The sequence below is a fragment of the Oryx dammah genome, unplaced genomic scaffold (genome assembly GCF_014754425.2).
Source record: "Oryx dammah isolate SB20612 unplaced genomic scaffold, SCBI_Odam_1.1 HiC_scaffold_11056, whole genome shotgun sequence".
Classification (NCBI taxonomy): Eukaryota; Metazoa; Chordata; class Mammalia; order Artiodactyla; family Bovidae; genus Oryx; species Oryx dammah.
Genome location: NW_024080450.1, coordinates 145562 through 159993, shown reverse-complemented (window position 1 = coordinate 159993; position 14432 = coordinate 145562). Strand labels below are relative to the sequence as shown.

General features: G+C 38.0%; 2 protein-coding genes across 3 annotated transcripts in view; both read right to left on the bottom strand.

Moving 5' to 3' along the window:
* LOC120860297 (ubiquilin-1) overlaps positions 1-14432 on the bottom strand; it is a 55383-nt gene that overhangs the window by 13821 nt on the left and 27130 nt on the right. For both annotated transcript variants that reach the window (XM_040236073.1, XM_040236072.1), the window contains exons 2-6: positions 10094-10245; positions 8582-8697; positions 2252-2514; positions 1509-1667; positions 1106-1337 (exon numbers count right to left, since the gene is read on the bottom strand). In XM_040236073.1, coding sequence (XP_040092007.1) covers positions 1106-1337; positions 1509-1667; positions 2252-2514; positions 8582-8697; positions 10094-10245 — 922 coding nt within the window. The remainder of the gene's footprint in view (positions 1-1105; positions 1338-1508; positions 1668-2251; positions 2515-8581; positions 8698-10093; positions 10246-14432) is intronic.
* Positions 4069-4970, bottom strand: LOC120860298 (NFU1 iron-sulfur cluster scaffold homolog, mitochondrial). The gene has a single exon (XM_040236074.1). The coding sequence runs from the start codon at positions 4947-4949 to the stop codon at positions 4188-4190; it is 762 nt and encodes a 253-aa protein (XP_040092008.1). The 5' UTR covers positions 4950-4970; the 3' UTR covers positions 4069-4187.

Below are 14432 nucleotides of genomic sequence, written 5' to 3'. Positions count from 1 at the left end.
CAGTTGGTAAAGAATCTGTCTATAATGCAGGGGACCCAGGTTTGATCCTTGGATCAGGAAGATCCCCTGGAGGAGGAAATGGCAACCCACTCCAGTACTCCTGCCTGGAGAATTCCATGAACAGAAGAGTCAAACAAGTTACAGTTGATGGGATCACAAACAATCAGACACGACTGTGCAACTTTCACTTTCACTTTATATTTTATCAAAAAACGTCATTATACTCACTGTATTCTATAAAAGAATATATACTTCTGTGACCACTCTGATCATTAACTTTCAGTAAAGAATTTTTTTTAATTCCTTATACAGCATCTCATCTTTCCAGTTTCACTGCCAAAACACAGTTATCTTTTAAAATATACCCAATCACTCTCACCTGAGGCAAGTGGCCTCATGCTTTCATTTCTTCTCATTTAAATGCTAAGTATTAAGACTAAAATAATCATTCTAGCTACTGATTTTGGACCTAATGCTTAGCATGTAAATATCTGAATAACTGAAAAGGATAGCCACTTATTGAACCTAGTCTACAAAAAAATGACTGAAAATAAATTCCTAACCTGTTTACACATCAGAATCTCTAGCATCGTTACACACACACATCTTAAACTCCACTGTGGCAGATTCTGAATCACAGGTCTGAGGTTAAGACTTAGAAAGCTGACTTTTAACACAAAGCCAGCAGGTGCTCTGATGCTACTAAGTTTAGCCCTGGCGTCAGGACTGGATACCCACTGAGTCCTATAAAAGAACACAAAACTGGACTAAAGCCAAGGAAAATGTGCCCACTGACTGAGTAATGGCTAACTGTGCTGCCCCTACAGTTCACTTTCCCTAAGCTGTTGAAAGGAGAAGACAATCCACTTCTCCCAAGCCATCTTATGAGAAGATAAAACCACAAAACTGCCTCTGGAAATCTTTGGTAACCTCTTGAACTACAATGTACACAAGTTAATACTCATCATTACATATTTAAGCATCCTTAAGAAAAAAAAAAAAGCATCTTACAACATGAAAAGGTAGTTCATAAAAGTTGTTCCTCGAACACACACAAAAGCATACAGGATAAGGAGAGAAGAGGCATCAGTTGTTGCGAGCATACCTCCTACTCCAGGCCCCGAGCTTGGCGCAGAACTCGGCCCTGCAGTACCACTGGCAGCACTGCCACTAGTGCCCCCCACTGTGCTGCTGGTGCCACTGGAACCTGATGAACTCTGAGCAGCCTGGGGAGCCCAAGGATTGGGTAATGGATCTCTATTTTCTGTACGGGAAGGCTGACTACCTTCACCTGACGATGTATTGCTCACTAATGAAGCAAATGGATTACCACCGAACTGTAATAAAAGACAAAAAAATCATGAAGAATAAGTTTTTGTCTTAAATAACAGATATAGAAATCTTTTTTAATGAAAACTGCATTTTTGTATACAAAAACAACACTCAATCATAGATGTATTTGTGTTAAAACAGGAGCCTTGCCCTGAAGCACAGAGCAGTGGCATTACCTGTTCTTGTGCAGCACTCAGCATGGGTTCCTGAATATCTGTGTACATGCGCCGCAAAGCATTGTATCCCCCTGGGATGCTTTCCAGGTTGCTCAAGGCTCGGTCCTGGTTTCTCATCATTTCCTGCATCATTGCTGGATTTCTAGCAAGTTCCAACGTCTAAGAAAAAGATTTCCAGAGGGAGGTAAAAGATGCTGAGATTAACTGTCAGAGCTAATTTTCTAAGTTTTCTAATTCTCTGAATTAGCAATCTTCAATACTTAAATCAGAAAAGTACTGTGAATTGGGGAGAATGGATATATGTATATGTATGGCTGAGTCCTTTTGCTGTTCACCTAAAACCATCACAACATTGTAAATTGACTATACTCCAAAACAAAATGTTTTTGGTGTTAAAAAAATTAAAAAAATTTTTTTAAAAAGAAAATGATTGTGAATAGTTCCTGCTGAAAATCACCTCAAAAACCAAGCTAACATTCAAATAACATGAAGAGAGAAACACTGTGCTCTGCAGGAATGTCCATCTCTTGAACTGGACTCTTTGTTCCTTAGATCTGCAAAACAACTATTTATAAAAAAAAAATCTTTAAAATACAGCACAAAATTCAAAGTTCAGTTGTGTTTTCCTGAACAAGGATTAGGGTTTATTTTTTTTAGCTTATGTATTTGGCAAGCTCTTTAAATACAGAAAATAAGAAAAAATAAGTATATAATTTCTTAACTAAATGAAACTATTCACATACTTGTCTCATAATATCTGGATTATTCAGCATATGGCTAATTTCTGGATTTCTCTGTATCAACTGTTGCATTTGTGGATTGGCCATAATTAACTGCCTCATCAGGTCAGGATTTGAAAGCATGCTCTGGACAAAGGGATTCTCCATGATCTGGACCATCATTTCAGGATTGGACATAAGTTGCCGCTGCATCTGGCTCTGTAGTTCAGAGAAGTTGGTAGTATTCAAACCCAAGCTACTCAGACCTGCAAGTCCTCCAAGTCCACCTAAGAGGATAAAGGAAAAAAACACAAATGAAATTTTATCATTAATATAACTGTGCTAAAGTATGAAGATGAAGCAAAAATATTAATTGAATCAATAGCCTATTAACAGAAAACCATTCAGCTTAAAGCAAAATTAGATTTCCTATTACTTTCGTAAGTACATGTTTAGTTTCTATAATTGAGACTAGTAATAAATGTGTTCACTATGATATTTAAATAATAAAACCAAATAAACATATATTTCCTATTCACAGTATAATACAAAAACATTATTTGGTTGTTTGTTGCACCTGGTTCCAGGCATAAAGCTCTTAAAACCCTTAGAATTTCCTGACAGAAGGGAATGTCTTTTGTTATCTGTAACAAATCCCTCTAGATCATACCTCATTTATGTTAATGATATTACTTAGGATGGGGCCCCCAGATAGCCTCAGAATGTGGTGGTCGCCAGAAAGATCATGTGATTTTTTTGAGAGTTGGAACGTTCAGCCCATTCACCACCTTCCAGGGCTAGAAGAGGATCTAGAGATGGAATTCTGTGAAACTCTTGTGCAAAGAGATTCACAAACTTCTGGGTTGGTGAACAAATTTACATTGTATAAGGGTGACATGCCCAGAAAGGGCAAAGAAGCTCTGTACTCTCACCCCACACCCACACCTTGCCCTATGCTTCTCTCCCTCTTTCACTTATCTATTTCTGAGGTCTATCCTTTATAAAAAAAACTGGTAAATTTACGTGCAGTGTTTTCCTGAGTTCAGTGAGTGATCTGAGTAAATCATCAAACCTGATAAGGGGTTGTGGAAACCCCCAATTTACCGCCTGTCAGTCAGAAGTAAAGGTAGCCTGGGACTAGACTGGTATCTGAAGCAGGGGCAGTCACAGGGGACCAAGTCCTTTAACTTGCAGGATCTAACACTAACTCCAGGTGTTAGTGTCAGAATTGAACTACTGGATAGCCACCCAGGCAGTGTTGGAGAACTGGCTGGTATCAGAAAGAAAAAAATCCCAGAATATGCCCACTAAAAGAAATGAAAAATATATAGTAGACTATATTTCTAATAATCTCTTTCCAGAAGACCAATGACTAGTTTAACAAGTAGAATTCACCAATGACTGGTTGGAACAGAGCTGCTGCCCATCATGGAAACAGATGTCTCTCTGAAGCAATTAAATCATGGAGAAACCTAACAGATTCAGGAGGGTGACTGTTTATTATAAAACTTTGTATATAATCAACCAAATGCATTCATTTCTCACTTACTGAGTACTGTGCTATATGTTGGGAATAAGGTGACAAGAAAGACAAGCATACCCTCAGAACTCAATCTGGTAGGAAAGACAAAATAAATGCAGAATAAGTATTTCAACAGAGACTGTCACAGAATATCATGATAATATATTAACAGTACCTTAATATATTAATAGATAATATATTAAAAGCAAAATGGCTACTTTTCCACAAAATGCCATTTAATGAATTTGGAAAATGAGTAAGTTGGCAAGAAGTAGGGAGGGCTGGGAGGATGATTTTTTTTTTTTTTTTTAATATATCATTCTCTGAAGAAAGGACATATTTTATTAATCCTCAAGCTGCTTAGCAGATTAATAATAAAAGCTTAGTACATATTATCAACAAGTCCAACTGCAGGGCCCACAGAAAACTCAAATGAGTTTAAGGTGAGTTTGCTTCTTTTTCATCTGATTCATCATCCATAACCTGTTCTACGCCTTCTACTTCTGGAATATAAAACTGTAGCATGTTCTGAATTCCATTTTTCAGAGTAATGATTGAACTGGGGCAGCTGGTACAAGAACCTTGGAGTTTCAGCTGTACGATGCCATCTTCAAAGCCTTTGTAGATTACATCTCCTCCATCTTCCTGCACAGTTGGCCGTATTCTAGTATCTAACAATTCCTTAATCATTGCCACAACTTCATCATCATCTTCAGATCCTGCTTCTCCTGAAGGTGTTTCCTCAGTAACTAAAGGTAAGCCAGATGCAAAGAAATCCATAATTGTAGCATAGATATCTGGTTTAAGTAAATTCCAGTCTAATTCTTCATTCTCCTTTGTGACAGTGATGAAATCTGGTCCAAAAAAGACACTTTTTACTCCCTCAATCCTAAATAACTGCCTAGCCAGAGGGGAGCGAAATGCTGTAGCTGGGGTGGGAAAATCCATGGTCCTTGTCTCAAGAACTGGTTTTCCTGGAATAAACTTTAAACTGTTGGGATTTGGGGTATCTTGTGTTTGAATAAACATGTATCTCACTGTGTTATACAACGTTGCAGGGAGTGGGAAAAGCGGTCTTTGGATAAACTGATGCAGAAGCTGTTTCTTAATTGTACATGGATTCGTAACATGACAGAATCGCCTCCGCAGCCCCCCTGCAGCGGCAGCAACTCCCCAGCCCAGGCGGGCCGCCGCCGCCATCTTAGTCCGAGGGCGCAGCTGGGAGGATGATTTAATACTAGGCACAACAGACATTATCTATAAAAGCACAGATATCAATATGAGAACTGATGCATTCTTAAACCACAAAAAATTCAGTATGACCAAAAGAGCAGACAACAGTGCTCACCAAACATCTCCTGCGCAGTCTTCTTTTCTTTTGGCAGTTGGACAGACTGCCATGTGACTAGTTAAGGCCAAAAGACTGTAAGAAATGGTATGTGTCACTTCTGGCCCAAGTTTAGAATATAAGGTTCAGCTTAAAACACTTTAGCTCTATCTTCTGCCATATTCCAAATGATGCAGCTACAAGATAGCAGAATTCCATTAGTTTGAGTCCCTGAGGACTATGTAGATGGAGGCCTCACTGACCAGTGAAACACACGAAGCATGAGCAAACTACTACATTTAGAATGGATAAACAAGGTCCTAATGTACAGCAGAGGAAACTATATTGAACATCTTGTGGAAAATCATAATGCAAAAGGATTTTCTTGAAATGTATATATGTGTATAACTGAGTCACTCTGCGGTCCAGCAGATTGGCACACTGTAAAATCAACTATACTTCAGTAAAAAAAAAAAAAAAAGTCATGAAGAAAAGGCAACCCACTCCAGTATATTCTTGCCTGGAGAATTCCCATGGACAAAGGAGCCTGGTGGCCTACAGTCCATGGGGTCACAAAGAGTCGGATATGACTGAGCAACTAAGCAGACACACTACCACAGGACAGCCTATCCTAGTGTAACTTGTACAGAATGTTAAATGAAAATGGAGAGGCTACATCACAAAATCTCGATACATTTCAAATGCAAGATAGTCACTTAAGATATTTTTAATAACAGTGTGGAAATGACATAGAGTAATAAACATTTTTAAAAGTTGAGCTACATCAAGGAAGTAGCAACGGAATAGAATCATTACATGGGGTGGGAGAGGAAAGATTTTATGGACCAAGAGACTTGGCTGGAGAGAGGTTGTAGTCTGAGTCAAGATGATGAATTTATTTATTTGTTTTGTTCTTCTTTGCTTTCTAAGAAGGAACATACAGGCTAAAGTACTTAAGAGTAACATCAGGTAATATCAAAGAGAGCTGAATACAAGGCATGGAGTTCAGAATTGATGTGGGTTTAGGTAAAGATTCTAGAGTCAACAATTTACAGTTAGGATATTGTCAATGGGGAAAACAGAATAAAAGAACAGAAGAAAGAGAAGGCAGAACTTGGCAGAACAATACTAATAAAAGGAATAGGAAGAAGAGACCCACAAATGAGAGAGGAAAAAACTGGTCAGAAAATTAACCAGGGAAAAGGCATATCAAGAATTAAAGAAAAGAAATTTCAAAGAAAGACTGATAAGCATTAGAAGACAGCAATTTAGATTTTAAAACACTTTCAATGTAAGTATCTAAAAATCTGAAAAAGTGTCCATTAAATTTGGCAAGCTAAGAGGTCAATGGTGACTTTATCAAGGGAACTGATGGGGGCAAGAAATAGAGCACAGCAAACTTAAGTGAAAGAGAAATACAGACAGAAAACAGAATGTATCTTTTCCAAAAATAGCTGAGAAAGAAAAAGAAAGGTGGTAGTGGGATTCTGTTGCTTTTAAACATGCTGCAGATGCTGCTGCTACTGCTGCGAAGTCGCTTCAATTATGTCCGACTCTGTGCGACCCCATAGATGGCAGCCCACCAGGCTCCTCTATCCCTGGGATTCTCCAGGCAAGAACACTGGAGTGGGTTGCCATTTCCTTCTCCAATGCATGAAAGTGAAAAGTGAAAGTGAAGTCACTCAGTCATGTCTGACTCTTAGCGACCCCATGGACTGCAGCCTACCAGGCTCCTCCACCCATGGGATTTTCCAGGCAAGAGTATTGGTGTGGGGTGCCATTGCCTTCTTCGTTTAAACATGGGACAGACCTTAAGGAAAACACACAGCAAAAAAAAGGCCAAATATACAGGGTAAACTGAATAACTGATGCGGAAAAGTAACTAAGATAGGAGGGGATGCAAATGAAATAAGCAGCAAAGGGACAAATTAACTAAAAGCTTCCGTGGGTTTTAATTTCTTTGCCTATAAAATGAGAGAAGAGGGACTTCCCTAGTGGTCCAGTGGTTAAAACTCCATGCTTCCAATGCAGGGGCCCCAGGTTCACTCCCTGGTCAGGGAACTAGATCCCACATGCCCCAACTACCAGTTAACATGCCACATCTAAGACCCAGCACAGCCAAATAAATAATATTTTAAAAAAAATTGAGGGAAGAGATTTACCTCAATAATACACTAAATAATTTCATCCTAATCTTTCCAGATTATTCATGTTAATCAATTTTCCATCTAAAACTCATCTGCCTCAAATTTAGCCCAAGATGTGTTTAAATCAAACATTAGAAAAAAAGAGAGAGGGAGAGAGAGAGAGAATGTGATTCAATGCCATGCCCTAAATGTTGTTTCCAACATAACTGGTATCAATAAATTACTAAAAAACTTTTTCTGGAAGTGAAAGAAAATATGAGCCTCGATACATGAAAACTGTGTAAGGATTCATTACACAACTTATGATATCATTATTCACATTTTGCTCTGTCAGGTTTTTGTTCCAACCTTGTGTATGTTATAAACTCACATTTATTATTGTAAAATTTTTAATGACACATCGTGAAATTCTGAGTGAAGAATTAATAGCTGAATTTTACACAAATACTTTCTCTGAATGTCCAAGTGATATACATGCTACCGTCTCAGAAGATGACAGTTCGTTAGAATACAGTTCTGATTCAGATGATGTGAATATTAGATCAACAAAAAGAAAACTTTAGTGACTGATTCTGATACAGAAAGTGAAAATAAAACTCACGGTGCTAGAAAAGACTTCACAGGTATGTCAGGTGTAACTACTCAATGCAATAAACTGCAAAGTATTAGTAAAATAACAGAACTAAGTTTTGGCTACCCAAAATAAAAATTGCTGGTCACAGGTGTTAGTTTTTGCCAAAAGTCCCCCAGTCAATAATGAGATAAAATGTCATTTCAAGGTATTATACTTGTCATACAACTTAGGAACTAAAAGAAGCACTAAGCCATTTATCTATCTTGTTCAACTTCTGTTAGCTTCAGATCACTCCATTCCCCAACTAAACCTTCCTAAGAACCCCAGTATAAAAACTAATATAAGAAAAGTAGTTTTGGCTGATGCACAAGATCCTTAACCACCGGGCTTGCATCAGGCCTTTCTGTGTGAGTTTAGAACAGTTAGAAAATCACTAATGCAATCTGATCCTTTCATTTTACAAAGGAGAAAACTGTGTTCAAGGGGTTCTTTTCCAGAGTCAATTATGTGGTGGTCAAATTAGGTACACATACAGTACATCTCTTTCATTATTAAAAAGAAACGTGCCACTTACTGATCACTTATTATATATAAATGTAACCTAAGCAAGCACATCTGTATCCTCAAATATCCTCTTAATAACTACAATTATAGAAATAACCTAGACAAGTTTTTGTCATTGCTAAAGTGACTTAATGTTTAACTTCATCTTACTTAAAACTATCCTGGGAAAAAGGAAATTTGTTTATTTTTATCCTTATGCAAAATGACTAAAAATACTTACCTAAACCAAAAGGGTTGCTAGTGGCAGAACCAGATGTGGAGTTACTACTAGGAGCGGATGATGTGGTGGCACTGGTTCCACTGGCATTTGTTTGTTGAGCTGAATGATCCTGAGGCCTATGAAAAATAATTTACACCATAATATAAACATTTGAGCAAATTATTTTCAAAAGGAGCTCTGAAATTCCAATAGGTACGAATAAAGATTTTAAACCAACTCAAATTATCATAAAGTATATATGCTGAGATAATTAAGCACAAGGAACAAGAATATAAACAAATATAGTAAAATCCCATGAAATCCAAACTATACTTCAATTGCCCCTCAAATACTGCGGCTGCTGCTAAGTCACTTCAGTCGTGTCCGACTCTCTGCGACCCCATAGATGGCAGCCCACCAGGCTCCCTATCCCTGGGATTCTCCAGGCAAGAACACTGGAGTGGGTTGCCATTTCCTTCTCCAATGCATGAAAGTGAAAAGTGAAAGTGAAGTCACTCAGTTGTGTCAGACTCTTAGCGACCCCATGGACTGCAGCCCACCAGGCTCCTCTGTCCATGGGATTTGCCAGGCAAGAGTACTGGAGTGGGTTGCCACTGCCTTCTCCACCTCAAGTACACTTGTAAATATTTCATAAAAAATTCATAAACATAAAAAATGTCATAAACATTTCAATCATATTGATTGATTGTGTAAGAGAGGGAGATCACCTCACAGAAAAGAATTAATGACTGATCACAATCACAAATCCTGATTATATAAGCAATTTTTGATCTATCTCCTAAGTTCTTAAGGACTGGGGAGCAGTTTTACTCAGAACTAAAAATGTTGAAAGTAAAAGAAGAGACTTGACCAAAGAAGACTGCAAAATCAATACAAATAATAACTCATTATTATTTAATATCAAGCAAAAAGATAAGGAGAGTTTATTAGAAACCCTTTCCGTCTGACACTAGTTAAGAGTTCTGAATCTCACTTAATCTGAATGATGATAAAATACCATATCCAAGTAAGTCTAAGGAAGCTCTAGGAGCTCTTTCACTAAGTAGAAAATAATTCTAAATGAAAAGAAAATATACCAATTTAATGGGTGCTATTTTTTCTTATTGGTACACAAATAAAAGTAACTCTAAAGAACTGAATAGTGCCTTAGATTTAATGAAATATGGTTACTAATTTGTGGTTTGCAAAGAAGATGAGTCACATCTCTAAGCTTTGTCCAAAAATCTGAGACCAAAAAACATAGCTCAAAACATTAATTTGCTTATTCTGTAATTCAAGTAATATAATGATGATGATGAACATGTTAAAATATTCAACTGTTTAAGTATTAGCATTACTGAATCATACTGGCTTTTTTAAAAACATCTGGTTATCAACAGCAGTAAATCAATGAATTTTAATCTATTTACACATTAATGACAGCAATCATTTAACGGCAAGACTAGTTATTTTTAAAAGGGAATTATAAACATTTATTCATGGTTTACAGCTAACATGTTTCTAAAAACTTACCTGTTTTGTGTTTTGATGACAAGGTGAACAGTAAGTCCATCGTGAATTCCATGCTGACTCAAAGTATCTTGATCTTTTAAAATTTTTCCAGCAAATATCAACACAAGTTGGTCGGTATGTGATTTGAAACGTTTAGAGATTTCTTCCTTGAACTAAGTAAGAATAAAATAAATATGTATTATAGATGTTTACATAGCATCAGCTAGTCTAGTTTCTAGAAGAAGTACTTCAAAAAGCCCCCAATTACAGATACTACAATAACTCAAACAATATGAAGACATATCCTTTCTGTGTCTGTATCTTGATCTTAGTGGGAAATGAGTATTACCATTTCACCCATCTCTAATGCAAATGTTTTATTACAGATGCATATATCCTATATTCAAGGCCTAATAAACCACTTCTTTGTCACAGCCTTATTCAATTTTACATCAATGGTACTAAATGTAGTTCAAGCTACACCTAGCTCTTACCAAGTTTACAATATTCCTTTCCTCAGATTTCCATCTCAAATTCTGTTCCTTTCTACTTGAATATTGAGAAAGCCAACCTCATTATTGGCCTGATTACTGGCCTATTATACTGACTTTGGAGTCTTCCCTGGTGGCTCAGACGGTAAAGCGTCTGCCTGCAATGCGGGAGACCTGGGTTCGATTCCTAGGTCAGGAAGATACCCCGGAGAAGGAAATGGCAATCCACTCCAGCACTCTTGCCTGGAAAATCCCACGGATGGAGGAGCCTGACAGGCTACAGTCCATGAGGTCGCAAAGAGTCGGACACTACTGAGCGACTTCACTCACTCACTTATACTGACTTCATTCCCCACCTCTTTCATTCAACATCTATTAACAAGCAGTATCATGCAGATACAGGCTTGCCCTATAGCTCAGTGGTAAAAAGTACACCTGCCAATGCAGGAGATGTGTGTTCGAGTCTTGGTCCGCAAAAATCCCTGGAGAAGGAAATGGCAACCCACTCCAGTATTCTTGCTGGGAAATCTCATTGACAGAGGAGCCTGGTGGGCTACAATCAACAGGGTCACAAAGAGTCAGACACAAGTGAGCAACTGAACACGAGAACACACACATGATGCAGAAACAGAAAGTAAAAATTCCTCCCGAAAGGCGAGCAGTCAAGTAAACCACAAAGTACAGAGGAAACACAAAGGATAGTTAGAGAAAGTTTTCGTAAAACGTAATTAGGAAGAAGCCAAGAAAACCTCAAGAAAGGCTTCCCAGGGAGGGGAATAAAATGCAGAAACATACAACAGGAGAGTGTGTCATACTATTGGACTTTTGAGTTCATTTGAGTTTTTCCATAATATCTTGCAGAAAAGCCAGAACAAACTTTCTGGCCAAACCAAAATAAGAAAAGTTTACTTATTCTATGCTAGGTAAGTTTCTCACACTTTCACCAAAATCACCTATGCACTTAGGTTTTATTCCACTGCTGAAGTCAGAAAATCTCAGGGTGGGTAAAGAAATTCAAAGAATCCCATCATACTACAATGCCCTACAGAAATGGGTCTCAATAGACAATAACATTATCATCAAGGCCATGTTTTGGAAATATAAGGGGTATTTCGGGTTGTCACAATAAGTGGAAAGACACATTAAATATTATCTAACATTTTCTTCCAGGGGTAGGAGGGGAGATGTAGAGGAATACAAACATAAAGCAAGATAGATCATATGTCAATCACTGTCAAAGAGAGGTGAACCAAAATTCATCACATTCTACCTTTGTGTATAAATGAAATTTTCCATAACCAAGTTATAACACTCAATGTAACTGTTATTTAAAAATCATAAATATAATGTGAAATTATACTGAGTAAATATTTCAGACCTGTACCATCTGAACTATCCTTCCTTTGAAAATATATGATATATAACCCTTTTATATAAGATAAGCAATTTTAAAATAGGAAAATGTTTGCTAAAGCACCATTAGCACAATAGTCTATATAAAAAGATTAAGTCCAATCATGAATTAACCATTCTCATATTATTAAGCATTTCATTTCTCTCTTTGGCAGCTGTTACAAATAATAATAAGGTAATATGCCTAGCACATAGTTTTACAAGAACCGAATGAGAATGTATGTAAAATTCAAGCATCAGGTATCTAAGGTGGTTTAATAAACAGTAGCTGCTACAAGGCCAGCTCTTTAAACCTCAGTAACTGAAGATGACTTTTAATCCTATTTCAGATATAGAAACAGAGGGGGGTTCAATATGCTCCTCTCACAGTGACAGCTAATCAACTGTCAAGTTAAGCTTGAAACTGGAGCCCCTGGTGGCTCAGATGGTAAAGAGTCTGCCTACAGTGCAGACACCTGGGTTCGATCCCTGTGTTGCAAAGATCCCCTGGAGAAGGAATGGGCAACCCACTCCAGTATCCTTTCCTGGAGAATCCCATGGATGGAGAAGCCTAGCAGGCTACAGTCCATGGGGTCAGAAAGAGTCAGATACGACTGAGCAACTTCACTTTCACTTTTCTTTTTCAAGCTTGAAATATAGGTCTGATTTTAAGAACCAATCTACTCAGATTAAAAGCAAAAGAGAAAAGAAAAGATATACCCATTTGAATGCAGAGTTCCAAAGAATAGCAAGGAGAGACAAGAAAGCCTTCCTTAGCAATCAATGCAAAGAAATAGAGGAAAACAATAGAATGGGAAAGACTAGAGATCTCTCCAAGAAAATCAGAGCTACCAAGGGAACATTTCATGCAAAGATGGGCTCGATAAAGGACAGAAATGGTAGAGACCTAAATAAAAGATGCAGAAGATATTAAAAAAGAGGTGGCAAGAATATACAGAAGAATTGTACAAAAAAGATCTTCACGACCCAGATAATCACAATGGTGTAATCACTCACCTAGAGCCAGACACCCTGGAATGTGAAGTCAAGTGGGCCTTAGAAAGCCTCACTAAGAACAAAGCTAGTGGAGGTGATGGAATTCCATTACTTCAAATCCTGAAAGATGACGCTGTGAAAGTGCTGCACTCAATATGCCAACAAATTTGGAAAACTCAGCAGTGGCCACAGGACTGGAAAAGGTCAGTTTCATTCCAATCCCAAAGAAAGGCAATTCCAAAGAATGCTCAAATTACCGCACAACTGCACTCATCTCACACGCTAGTAAAGTGATGTTTAAAATTCTCCAATCCAGGCTTCAGCAATAAAAGAACTATGAACTTCTAGACCTTCAAGCTGGTTTTAGAAAAAGTAGAGGAACCAGAGATCAAACTGCCAACATCCGCTGATCATCGAAAAAGCAAGAGAGTTCCAGAAAAACATCTATTTCTGTTTTACTGATGATGCCAAAGCCTTTGACTGTGTGGATCACAATCAACTGTGGAAAATTCTGAAAGAAATGGGAATACCAGACCACCTAACCTGCCTCTTGAGAAATCTGTATGCAGGTCAGGAAACAACAGTTAGAACTGGACATGGAACAACAGACTGGTTCCAAAGAGCAAAAGGAGTATGTCAAGGCTGTATATTATCACCCTGCTTATTTAACTTACATGCAGAATACATCATGAGAAACACTGGGCTAGAGGAAGCACAAGCTGGAATCAAGATTGCTGAGAGAAATATCAATAACCTCAGATATGCAGATGACACCACCCTTATGGCAGAAAGTAAAGAAGAACTAAAGAGCCTCTTGATGAAAGTGAAAGAGGAGAGTGAAAAAGTTGGCGTAAAGCTCAACATTCAGAAAACTAAATTCATGGCATCCAGTCACATCACTTCATGGCAAACAGATGGGGAAACAGTGACTGATTTTATTTTTCTGGGCTCCAAAATCACTGCAGATGATGATTGCAGCCATGAAATTAAAAGACACTTACTCCTTGGAAGGAAAGTTATGACCAATCTAGACAGCATATTAAAAAGCAGAGACATTACTTTGCCAACAAAGGTCCATCTAGTCAAGGCTATGGTTTTTCCAGTAGTTATATATGGATGTGAGAGTTGGACTATAAAGAAAGCTGAGTGCAGAGGAATTGATGCTTTTGAACTGTGGTGTGGGAGAAGACTCTTGAGAGTACCTTGGACTGCAAGGAGATCCAACCAGTCCATCCTAAAGGAGATCAGTCCATCCTAAAGGAAGGACTGATGTTGAAGCTGAAACTGCAATACTTTGGCCACTTCATGCGAAGAGCTGACTCATCTGAAAAGACCTTGATGCTGGGAAAGACTGAAGACAGGAGGAGAAGGGGACAACAGAGGATGAGATGGTTGGATGGCATCACCGACTCAATGGACATGGGTTTGGGTGGACTCCAGGAGTTGGTGATGGACAGGGAGGCCTAGCATGCTATGGTTCA